Here is a 12,865-nt window from a genome sequence, read left to right as displayed (position 1 = left end):
CGTGGCTTGGATCCTGAGTTGCTGTGGTTGTGGTATAAGCTGGCAGATGTAGCTCAGATTCGACCCCTAGCCTGGGAGCTTCCATAGGCCACAGATTTGGCCCTGAAAAGCAAAAAAAACAAAAAAAGCATAAATGGTATTAAAAATTTCTAAATTTGTAAAGTCCTCATTGACACACTATGGAATATAATTCACTTTTTATTTAATTTTAAAATTGGGAAACAAAATCAATAACACTCCCTCTGCCTATTTCTCTAATTTACTATGTACGTTAGAAAATTCACAATCACTCTGCCTTTACGCTGTCGAGCATTACACGTAAATGTACTATTACTACAAATCACGAGTTACTTCTTTCGCAAGTACTACCTTCCCTCCCGTAAAACTCATCAACCTCGAGTGCTCAGGCTTGTTTTAGGGAACCACCTCCGAATCCTGCCACGGATCTGCTGGGTCTTCACGCTGTAGATGATGGGGTTCATCAGGGGTGGGACGATGATGTAGACGTTGCCCATGAGGACGTGGACCACGGGCGAGAGGTGCTGCCCAAAGCGGTGCACCATGGTCAGACCAATGACGGGGATGTAGAAAACCAGGACGGCGCAGAGGTGGGAGACACAGGTCTGCAAGGACTTGAGCCGCTCCTCCGGGAGGCGATGGCCAGGACAGAGTGCAGGATCCTGATGTAGGAGACGAGAATGAGCACGGAATCCAGAAGCAGGGTGCAGATCACCAGGGCCAAGGCATAGACGCTGTTGAAGCGGATGTCCGAGCAGGCCAGCCGGAGGAGGTCCTGGTGCAGGCAGAACGAGTGGGAGAGGACGTGGGAACGACAGTAGCGGAAAAACTTTAGGCGGATTATGGGAGCCACGATGAACATGAAACTCCTAACTAAAATTCCAAGCCCAATGTTGATGATCCTGGCGTTGGTTAATATGGATGCATACCTCAGAGGGTTGCAGATGGCAGTAAAGCGATCAAAGGCCATGGCGAGAAGAACAGAGGACTCCACGAAGGACAGACCATGGATGAAATACGACTGGGCAATGCAGGCATCCAGGCTGACTTCCCGGCTGAGCCCCCACAGGACGCCCAGCACCGTGTGCACGGTGGACAGCCCCATGCACAGGTCCGTGACGGCCAGCATGGCCAGGAAGTAGAACATGGGCTGGTGCAGGGTGGGCTCCGTCCGGATCACATGCAGCACCAGGCAGTTCCCGGAGAGCACCACGGCGTAGATGCAGGAGAAGGGGATGGAGAGCCAGGGGTAGTGCTGCTCCAGGCCGGGGAAGCCCGCAAGGAGAAAGGTGGAGTTACTGAGTTTGGAATCAGGTCCAACAGACATTGATTTAGAAGGAAAAACGCACGTTAGCACTGATCAGGATCCATGTGTGTCTTCCCTGCCTCAGTGTCAAGTCTGAAGTAACAGCGACAATAAAAATTGGATTAGCATAACGGCTCACTAGATATAAGACCAATACCTGTATTTTTTTAGAAGCTCAATATTCTCTGAAACAGACTAAATTAATTGATGCCTACATACGAAACCTGCTTTTTATAAGAATCCACCCATCAGAAGGATCAGAATCCACATTTACAAATCATCACTTTTCTCTCAATACGTCCAACAGCAAAGACAAAGTGTCTTGGCTTCTGGGGGCACAGTCATGTTTAAGCGTACAAAATAGAAAAGGAAAGCGCATTGGGGTTGTTCGCATATAAACCCGCTGCTGTTGGGGTGTAGGATTAGCCATTGCCTGTTACATAAGCCACAAAGTCATTTAGAGGAGGCATTTATCGGTCACCTGGTCCATTCTGACCCCCGTGTTTCAGGGACTTAATCAAGAACAACTATCACTCACAGCAGAGATGCTCTTGCCAATCTTGAAAATCAGTCTCACTCCTTGCCCGTCTGTCACAAGGGCTTTGAGAGTCTCGGAGAAGCCAGATTTATGCAGGTGCAAGAAGTATCAGAGCTGCTGGAATAAATCCTGGATCCCAGAAAATTGTGAGAGCAAGGGATGCTACATATCGTGCTATTCCCCTTCACCCCTGGGAGTGAGAGAAAACCCATGGGCAGGGTGTGCACAGCAGGCTTTGCAAGGTTTAAATATACTTACAAGTGCAAATTATAGAAATAATTCCTTCACCCTGATGGATCTTAAAATGAGCTTTGAACAGAGAGACCTAGAAACCTCTCATTGTTCGCTTCCTCCATGATTTGTCTTTACATTTTATGTGAGGGGAAGCAGACATATTTTAGCAAATTCTTTCTACTAATGTAAGATTTCATTTTATTTCCCTTCATTTCAGCTACAAGCTGTCCTTCTCGTCCTTGAACCCATGGCTTAAGTACTGAAAGAGGTCATGTGCAGACACATATAAAACATGTATATAAATCATATAATTTGGGATAAGACTGATGCTCCTTAGAGGGGCTGACTGAAATCAGAGCCTCGATTTCCATGATGACGACACTGCTGAACATAATTTTAACATTTACTCTGGGCTCGGAGTCTGACCACTCTTTAATTATACTCAGAATTAAAGCAGTTACGTTATTCCATTTAATTGCTAGAGTTCTTTGAGGATTACACCTTTTATTAGTGTATAAAAGCGTCACTGTTTTTCTGTGTGTTGGTTTTGTACCCTGCAACCTACTGCATTTGCTATATTTACACTCTTGAATTTTTATTTTTTTTAATTCTGCATTACTATTGTCTAACTCCTCCTCACTGCAGGGGAGACAAAAAACAAAAAACAAAACCAAAAAAAAAAAAACCCCAGAAACTATATTTCTCAGATTCCGCTTATCGGTTTGATTCCTTGTTAAATTACTCTATTGAGAAGACTATCTACCAGATTTGGACAGGAGGGTATGGAGGCCAGATGTGGCAAGTTCACAGATTCTCTGACATCCCCCCCCCCCTTTTTTTGTCTTTTCTCTTTTTAGGAGCACACCCACGGCACATGGAGGTTCCCAGGCTAGGGTCTAATCGGAGCTGTACCTGCCGGCCTGCACCACAGCCACTAACCACGGTTCACGGCAACGCCAGATCCCCAACCCACGGAGCGAGGCCAGAGATCAAACCCGCAACCTCATGGTTCCCAGTCAGCTTCATTTCTGCTGCACCACAACGGGAACTCCATAAGAAATTGCTTTTTAAAGGATAGTCTGGATCAAAAATAAAATCAAACAAAATGAAGTAAACGTGAAGATGAATGTTTGGGATTATTCTCTGCCTTTATTTTTTAGCCCATGTTTTTCCACTGAGAATGAATTCACAGATAAAAAACTTAAGTTATTTAGCAGGTAATCTACAGGGTGCAAAGGAAAGCATGTGTACCTTACTCTAGACAGAACTAAGTATGAATTAGAGATCTGAGCTGCCAAATTCTCATTTAACACCAGTCACCCTTTTGGAGTTTCAATTCATTCTATAAAACAGTAAGAGCAGTAATTCACTTACAGGTTGATGCGAATCTCAAACTTCACACTTAGGAACCACCTGTCTCATAAATGCTCCTCTAAAATAGTATGTTTTCTCAATAACTATAAATTAATCATATTTTATTTATAATTCTGCAGTTCAATATATTTAGTTTAGCAAAAATGGCCTTAGCATACATTTAAATCTCAAATGAAATTTTTATCTTCATTTTCTCTTATCCCATATATTTAAAAATACCAAATAATATCAGCTCTTATAACTACAAAATATCATCTCCTTTGTTATCGTTAAGGCTTCAGAATATTTTACTAAATATTTTTCTCTTTCTGATACAGGAAGGATATGTAGGAAGACATTAAGTTAAGAATATAGGGATCGTGGCTTTTACAGAAAGAGTGAATGATTTTGAATACCGAATAGGAAGTGGAATCAAATTTTCAGTTACTTATATGCAGACGGATATGTGAACATAAAATATATATTATTTATATGCTCTTACCCTTCAGTGACAAATAATTTGATACCTCATCTACTGTGTGAAAAACGTGAAAGAAGTTGGAAGGGGGAGTAGGCTGGGAAAGTTGGGAAAGGGGGGGTCGTTGAAAGGGAATGATGCCTGAACGTCTGCTCAACATTCCGTCTGACCCAAGTCATCCACCTCCTGCCTGTTTGCCCTGGGCAGGCTGCTTAACCTCTCTGGGCTTCGGGTAATACTGTAATAAATCTGTAAGACTGGGATAGATATGAGCCTTCATAGGCTTCATCATGAAATTAGCTATTTTTTTTTTAAATGCTTAGAAATTTTCTTCACAAGTAAAAATAAATCCAAGCGCTGTGTTTTGCTCTTATTGGAAATATTACTAATTGCAAAAACGGACTGCTATCTGTCTCTGCGACTTAGTCCTACCTAAAATTAATTCATACTTGGGTTGATTTATACCACTTACAACCTATGCTGGTCCTTAAACATGGGGGTAGTGTTTATTAAATATCAAATGTTAGAGCATGCCAACAGTAGAGAGTGGACTTTATAATTTAATCAAGAATAAATGTTATTTTTCTGATTATTACTATTTTTATCCCTATTATACTCTGAAAAGAGCACTGTCTAGCTGAAGTTCTAATTTTGTGGACAGCACAATTTAGATCTGATATTTTGTAAAAATGGTACGACCTTCTGATAACAATAAAAGTGATAACATCGTATAGTTGCAAAATCACTAACATTTATTTAGTGTTTTAATCAGTACAGAATAAAGGAAATAGGGGATTACAATCGGATTTGAGCTGTTTATATACAAGGGCAAGTTTTTCAACAAGATTATATCTAGTGCCTTTGACGACGTGGGTCTCTCTTGAGGGCAACATCAGTTTAGACAAAAACAAGCAGAAAAACGATTACTTCAATCTCCTCAATGGCTAGAAAAATAGCAGTTCTGGTAGGCAGAACAGACATACTAAAATCAAGCAATAATGCTTTGTAGAAAGGGAATACTTGACCTGTTTATAGCATCTTTAGTCTACAGTGGTTCTTAGGCCACATTCCATCATTCACAACTGTTACGCCTACTGTACAAGTCTGAGGTGCAGGGGAGAACATTACTCCCACATGTTTACTGGAAAAAAAATCAAAGGAAGGTTTCCTTCAGCTCCTAAGTGAGGAGGATAAAATGTGAGCTGACGGATTCCCAGAGAAGATGCAATGAAGACAGAGCCTGGGAGCTCAGAGTATGTGCTCTGGGCTCAGACTGCCTGCCTTCGCATCTTCACCACTGAATCACTGTATGACTTTGGCAAGTTACTCAGCCTTTTGGAACTCAGTTATCATTGTTGGGGAGGGGGAAGCATGGCTCATGATAGCACCCAGTCCTTGAGGTTGATGGGAGGCTTAGATTACTGAATATATTTCTTTAGTTTTTTTATTGTTATTTCCCCAGTACAATTTTTTTTTCTACTGTACAGCATGGTGACCCAGTTAGAATATTTTTTAAATGCCTAGAAGAGCACTGGAAGAGTCCAAGACACTAAACAGACCAAGTCTTTGCTAAATGAAACATATTCACAGTCCTTGGATAATTCTGGACTACAGTCAGGTAATAGTTGCTTTCATCATTTCATGTTATTGAATATCCCTGGGGACACAGGGTCCATTTATATCCATTAGCCTCTTTCTGAATGTCACACACCACAGCCCTCCAGCTCTGTCTTGGGGGAAGGATTTTAAAAAGATACAGTCCTCTTTCCTGGGAGCAGACAAGCAAAGAGAAGAGAGATGGAATCACCGGGTGCGTGAAAAGGTCCTCTGAGGTTAAAGGTAACTGCCCTGCACAGTGATGCTGAAGGATCAACATGCTCATTGGGAATCGAATCCTAGCAGACGTTCTAACTGCTTGAGAAAAGACAACATTATTGAGATCACTTTCTCCTTTGTCCTCCTTCAACGTTTGTTTCCAGGTAGAAAAGGAACAGATTTGCATACATGGCCAAATATCTGGATGATGGATGGGAACGACCAGAATGGTGACCCTCTAATCGAGAGACGTGTGTGTTACACGAAGACCCACTTTTGCGCGAATTGATTCTGAATGAGAAAATAAGCTATATAAAAATCATCTGCCAAATGGGCATAATTCCTGAAGCATAGAGAAAACCTCACAAATTATCCATGCCAGCTTTTGCTGCTCGTGACACCAACGCCTCCACCTTTCTCCTTGCGGGCTTCCCCGGCCTGGAGCAGCACTACCCCTGGCTCTCCATCCCCTTCTCCTGCATCTACGCCGTGGTGCTCTCCGGGAACTGCCTGGTGCTGCATGTGATCCGGACGGAGCCCACCCTGCACCAGCCCATGTTCTACTTCCTGGCCATGCTGGCCGTCACGGACCTGTGCATGGGGCTGTCCACCGTGCACACGGTGCTGGGCGTCCTGTGGGGGCTCAGCCGGGAGGTCAGCCTGGATGCCTGCATTGCCCAAACTTACTTTATCCACGGTCTATCCCTCACAGAGTCGGGAGTCCTTCTCGCCATGGCCTTTGATCGCTTTACTGCCATCTGCAACCCTCTGAGGTATGCATCCATATTAACCAACGCCAGGATCATCAACATTGGGCTTGGAATTTTAGTTAGGAGTTTCATGTTCATCGTGGCTCCCATAATCCGCCTAAAGTTTTTCCGCTACTGTCGTTCCCACGTCCTCTCCCACTCGTTCTGCCTGCACCAGGACCTCCTCCGGCTGGCCTGCTCGGACATCCGCTTCAACAGCGTCTATGCCTTGGCCCTGGTGATCTGCACCCTGCTTCTGGATTCCGTGCTCATTCTCGTCTCCTACATCAGGATCCTGCACTCTGTCCTGGCCATCGCCTCCCGGGAGGAGCGGCTCAAGTCCTTGCAGACCTGTGTCTCCCACCTCTGCGCCGTCCTGGTTTTCTACATCCCCGTCATTGGTCTGACCATGGTGCACCGCTTTGGGCAGCACCTCTCGCCCGTGGTCCACGTCCTCATGGGCAACGTCTACATCATCGTCCCACCCCTGATGAACCCCATCATCTACAGCGTGAAGACCCAGCAGATCCGTGGCAGGATTCGGAGGTGGTTCCCTAAAACAAGCCTGAGCACTCGAGGTTGATGAGTTTTACGGGAGGGAAGGTAGTACTTGCGAAGGAAGTAACTCGTGATTTGTAGTAATAGTACATTTACGTGTAATGCTCGACAGCGTAAAGGCAGAGTGATTGTGAATTTTCTAACGTACATAGTAAATTAGAGAAATAGGCAGAGGGAGTGTTATTGATTTTGTTTCCCAATTTTAAAATTAAATAAAAAGTGAATTATATTCCATAGTGTGTCAATGAGGACTTTACAAATTTAGAAATTTTTAATACCATTTATGCTTTTTTTGTTTTTTTTGCTTTTCAGGGCCAAATCTGTGGCCTATGGAAGCTCCCAGGCTAGGGGTCGAATCTGAGCTACATCTGCCAGCTTATACCACAACCACAGCAACTCAGGATCCAAGCCACGTCTGTGACCTACACCACAGTTCACGACAATGCCACCCACTGAGCAAGGCCAGGAATTGAACCCAGATCCTCATAGATACTAGTCGGGTTCATTACTGCTGAGCCACAATGGGAACTCCCAGCATGTAAGATTTTTGAATTCTAGTTCAGAGCCATATTTCATTTTTGCATCTAACTTATATGTGTTTACTCTGTATGAAGCAAGCAGCTTTTACATACTATTTTCATGTGTCACAGGTTGTCTGTGTAGAGCTCATTCATATTTCTGCTTGTAACTCTTACTTATAACTAAACAAAAGTGTCTGGAGAGTTCGACCTGCTCATCTCATAGAATGTCCGATATTGGCAGATTAGACCGCATGGCTTAATGCAGAGATCTGGGGAACAGTGGCAGCTCATCAGCTTTCACATCTCTACATGCCTCCACCCAGTCTTCCCAAAGACATACGTCGGTCCTTTGGAGTGAATTGAGGATAGTGTGGGATGCTCACTGACTTTAATAGGCTTGATTATCAATCTTGGTTTAATATCAATTGACTTTAATATCAAGACAGTTTGATTAACCAACCCCTTCGTTTTTAGAAGAGGATGGTGAGGCAGGGAGGTACTAAGTAAAACATTAGTAGCTGAACAGGGGATAGAATTGTGGTTGTTTTGTTCTGTTTTGTTTTCTATTTATTTATTTATTCCTTCCCCCTGCACCGCAAGGGGATCAGGTTATCCTTACATGTATCCATTTCCCCCCACCCTTTGTTCTGTTGCAACATGAGTATCTACACATAGTTCTCAAGGCTGCTCAGCAGGATCTCCTCGTCAATCTATTCTAAGTTGTATCTGATAACCCCAAGCTCCCGATCCCTCCCACTCCCTCCCTCTCCCGTCGGGCAGCCACAAGTCTCTTCTCCAAGTCCATGGTAGAATTGTGGTTTTGGGAGTCTTTTGAACAAATGCTTTATTTCTACAGCTCATCCTCTTCCTAGGTACAATCAGTCATCAAATGCAGGTGTACATGGTTCTTTCTTTACTTTTTTAATTTCCCAACAAATTAAGAAATATTAAGGTTAAAAAATATGTTTTTTTCTTTCTTTAAATATCCCACTTAATCCTGGCTGTGTTCCAGCCGTGACTGAGGCAGCAAAGTTATCAGCAGAGCCTTACTGCAGTTAAGCTGCGTAGATTGGAGGAAACGAACTGTCACGTGTTCACCTTCCAGCATATAAAGTTCTGAGGACAATGTTCTAGAGGACATAGGCTTGTTCAATTTGGAAATGAATCGTCGCTTTGTTAGCTTTCGGGTTGTCTTTTAATGCTTTACTATGCGGTAAGAAATATGATTGGTTTTTCCTTTTAATTAAAAGACTCTTGAATTTGTGACTCTGGCCTTTCGGAAGCGTCCCCACTCATCATGGCCCCACACGTCCCTGTGGCTCAGTCTGCTTACAGGGCTCTGTGCTCGTCAGATTCCTTTCCTCTTACGGTTTCCTTTCTTTTGAGCTCCCTGTGATGGTACTTCTTCATGTCAGAATCCCTGCCTTTCCCATTGGTCCTGTCCCTCTCCTGGTAACCCATTTCCTAAAGAGCCTATTTGCAAAGCATTGTTACTTAGCTTCCTCTAGTTATAGGGGAGAATATGTATGATTTCAGCAATAAGGGTGGGGAGGAAGCTTCACCTTCAATGATGATATTAATGAATGATGGTTATGTAAACGACCTCTCTCCTATTATGTACATTCATGTTTAAACGAAATGTTTTTATGCGTATCCTAAGTCAGATTTTTAAGGAAGAATAACTATCTGAGTTAGCCAAGGACAATAATATTGTCCCCGTTTTATCCAGCAGTAAAATGGGTTTGGGGAGCTTTACATTTTGTGTAAGTTGAGTTTTTTTCTCCATAAGTAATTCTGAGAAAATAAGTTTTATAGTATTTTAATTTATATAAAATGTTATATTATAAATTTTCCCCTCAATTTCTTCACTCTAAAAACTGATTGCAAGACATAGTACACTGAAATGAGCCCAAGTAAATTAATAGTGAAAAAGGAGAAGTTTGAATAAAAGTGATTCATGAACTGTCAGGGTCAAAATGCTCTCTTTATACATTCATTCTTTATTTTAATAAGTTAAAATACATTGATAACTTATAATTAGACATTAGTCATTAATGCATTGTGTGTGAATATGTATCTACACATATACATTTGTATTTGTATATGCATATATATTTTTATATATATGGTCCTTATATTTAGAGATTCAGTGTTTGTGATGTCACCTGCTTCTTAAAATTTATCTGAAACCCGAACCAGTCCTCAGGGTTTTCATCATCATTGGTGGACAGAACAGCAAAACATTTGGGTGGCCCAATGTGTGTGTCCTCAGCCCGGTCAGCAAGGTGACACTCTGCTTTCTTGACTCAGCTCTTGTGAGCACCCTTTTGGCAGTCTATTTGGTTCTATGTTTTTCTCAGTTTCTCTGGTGGTGATTTTCCTGTTTAAAACAGCCCCCCAGCACAGGGCCGCAGGGCTGCCTGGGGACACAGGCTGTGATGGACCTTGTGAGAGAAATACGGGTGTGCGATGAGCTTCCCTGAGGCGCGAGACCACAGTGGTCCGTGTGGTCCATGGTGATGGACGGAAACCCCTGTGCCTCCGGCAAAGGAGGAGGCAAAGTGCAAGCCTCATGGGCGGCTTCTCGACAAGAGCTTACGTCACATCTTCAGTGTGTGATGAAGCTCTGACAAAACGGGAAAACGGCTCCCTCTGTGGATCCACGAGGGAAATAAGTTAAATAAGATGTAGTGGACAAAACGAACAGACGAAAGGGGCAATAAAAGAGGCAAATAGATTTTCGTTCATTTTATTTCTCAAGGGGTGCTATGTTTTTGAGTTTTGAGTTCGGTTGATTCTGGGCTTGCTGGGTATGAGTAGTTTGAGATTTTTAGTTGGAATAAAATAAATAATGTTATAATTATTGATGTAATTGTAATGAATCATGTAGATGTATCTAGTTGTGGCATACCATTGAGGGGAGATTTAGGCTCCCGATCTCTAACTTAAAAGGTTAGTGCTGACTAGCTTCTCAATGAACCTGTTAATATTGATGTTGACCATTTTTCGAAGTACTTTAATGGGACAAGTTCAAGTACAATGGGCATGAAGCTGTGGTTTGATCCACAGATTTCTGAGCACTGTCCGTAATAAAGGCCAGGTCGTGTGGATATTAGAGTTGTTTGGTTTAGTCGTCCTGGGATAGCATCTGTTTTTAAACCGAGGGATGGGACAGCTCATGAGTGTAGTACGTCTTCAGAGGACACTAATATTCGGATTGTTATTTCTATTGGCAGAACAACTCGATCCGCCGCAGGAAAAAAAAGGCGGGAGAAGTCCCGGCAGAATTGAAGCTGCTTCTTTGAATTTGCAATTCAACATGACATTCACCACGGAACTGGCAAAAAGAGGGCTTAACCTCTGTCTTTAGATTTACAGTCTAATGCTTACTCAGCCATTTTACCTATGTTCGTAAATCGTTGACTATACTCAACAAACCACAAAGACATCGGCACCCTGTACCTACTATTTGGTGCCTGAGCAGGAATAGTGGGCACTGCCTTGAGCCTACTAATTCGCGCTGAACTAGGTCAGCCCGGAACCCTACTTGGCGATGATCAAATCTATAATGTAATTGTTACAGCTCATGCCTTTGTAATAATCTTCTTTATAGTAATACCCATTATGATTGGGGGTTTTGGTAACTGACTCGTACCGCTAATAATCGGAGCTCCCGATATGGCCTTTCCACGTATAAACAACATAAGTTTCTGACTACTTCCACCATCCTTCCTATTACTACTGGCATCCTCAATAGTAGAAGCCGGGGCGGGTACTGGATGAACCGTATACCCACCTTTAGCTGGAAACTTAGCCCATGCAGGAGCTTCAGTTGATCTAACAATTTTCTCCCTACACCTTGCAGGTGTATCATCAATCCTAGGGGCTATTAATTTCATTACCACAATTATTAACATAAAACCTCCCGCAATGTCTCAATACCAAACACCCCTGTTTGTCTGATCAGTACTAATCACAGCCGTACTACTTCTACTATCCCTGCCAGTTCTAGCAGCTGGCATTACTATACTACTGACAGACCGCAACCTGAACACAACCTTTTTTGATCCAGCAGGTGGTACAGGGTGCCGATGTCTTTGTGGTTTGTTGAGTATAGTCAACGATTTACGAACATAGGTAAAATGGCTGAGTAAGCATTAGACTGTAAATCTAAAGACAGAGGTTAAGCCCTCTTTTTGCCAGTTCCGTGGTGAATGTCATGTTGAATTGCAAATTCAAAGAAGCAGCTTCAATTCTGCCGGGACTTCTCCCGCCTTTTTTTTCCTGCGGCGGGAGAAGTAGATTGAAGCCAGTTGATTAGGGTGTTTAGCTGTTAACTAAAAGTTTCGTGGGTATGTAATCCCACCAATCTAGTGAGGATTTAGCTTAATTAAAGTGTTTGATTTGCATTCAATTGATGTAGGATGAATCCTGCAGTCCTTAGGTTTTCAGGAGTTAAGTACTTTGTACTTACTTAGAGCTTTGAAGGCTCTTGGTCTGTGTTAACCTAAATTCCTAGTTTAGGGACGAGAGGGCTGGTGTTATAGGTAGGATTAGTGTCGATAATACAATTATTGTGGGAAGTAGTTTTATTTGTTTTGTGTGTTCGAATTGTCATTTTATTTTTATGTTATTGGTGGATGGGAACATAGTCAGTGAGGAGGAGTAGGCTAGTCGTATGTAGAAATAGAGGTTTAGCAGTGCTGTTATTGCTATGAGTGTTGGCATGATGATGCTTTCATTTTTTGTTATTTCTTGAATGATTATTCATTTTGGTATAAATCCTGATAGTGGAGGCAGGCCTCCTATTGAGAGTAGGGTTACTATTATTAGGCTTGTGATGATGGGTATCTTGTTTCATGTATGGGATAGGGATATTATTTCTGCCTAGGAAAAAGGACGATTTACTCTTATCCAGAAAAATTTTATTTCATAAGAAATATCTCCAAGAATGTTATTCAAACATAGATGCTATATCTATCAATGGAGGCACAGTTTTTTCACCACTTGGTATGGTTGCCTTGATCAATATGGAAGTGAAAACTGGTCCTTAGAATTGGTCCTTAACTTTTTTTTATTTTTATTGATTTTTTTGTCTTTTTCAGGGCCGCACCGGTGACATATGGAAGTTTCCAGGCTAGAGGTCGAATTGGAGCTATAGCCGCTGGCCTATGCCACAGCCAAGAAACGTGGGATCCGAGCTGCATCTGAGACCTACACCACAGCTCATGGCAACGTCAGATCCTTAACCCACTGAGCGAGGCCAGGGATCGAGCTCGCGACCTCATGGTTACT

At 42.6% G+C, this 12,865-nt stretch overlaps 2 protein-coding genes across 2 annotated transcripts; one reads left to right on the top strand and one right to left on the bottom strand.

Annotated features, from left to right (window-relative positions):
• LOC110255368 (olfactory receptor 51V1-like) lies at positions 118-1,357 on the bottom strand. Its single transcript, XM_021062370.1, is given in 2 exon segments — positions 118-649; positions 652-1,357. Coding segments are annotated over 2 exon segments (954 nt in total). The 5' UTR covers positions 1,346-1,357; the 3' UTR covers positions 118-389.
• On the top strand, positions 6,020-7,268 carry LOC100737110 (olfactory receptor 51V1-like). The gene has a single exon (XM_021062369.1). It carries the CDS (start codon positions 6,118-6,120, stop codon positions 7,072-7,074), a length of 957 nt encoding a protein of 318 aa, XP_020918028.1. The 5' UTR covers positions 6,020-6,117; the 3' UTR covers positions 7,075-7,268.

Source organism: Sus scrofa, chromosome 9 (assembly GCF_000003025.6).
Source record: "Sus scrofa isolate TJ Tabasco breed Duroc chromosome 9, Sscrofa11.1, whole genome shotgun sequence".
In the NCBI taxonomy this organism is placed as follows: Eukaryota; Metazoa; Chordata; class Mammalia; order Artiodactyla; family Suidae; genus Sus; species Sus scrofa.
The sequence above is the reverse complement of the archived record's forward strand: the minus strand, read 5'-3'. Positions and strand labels throughout refer to the sequence as shown.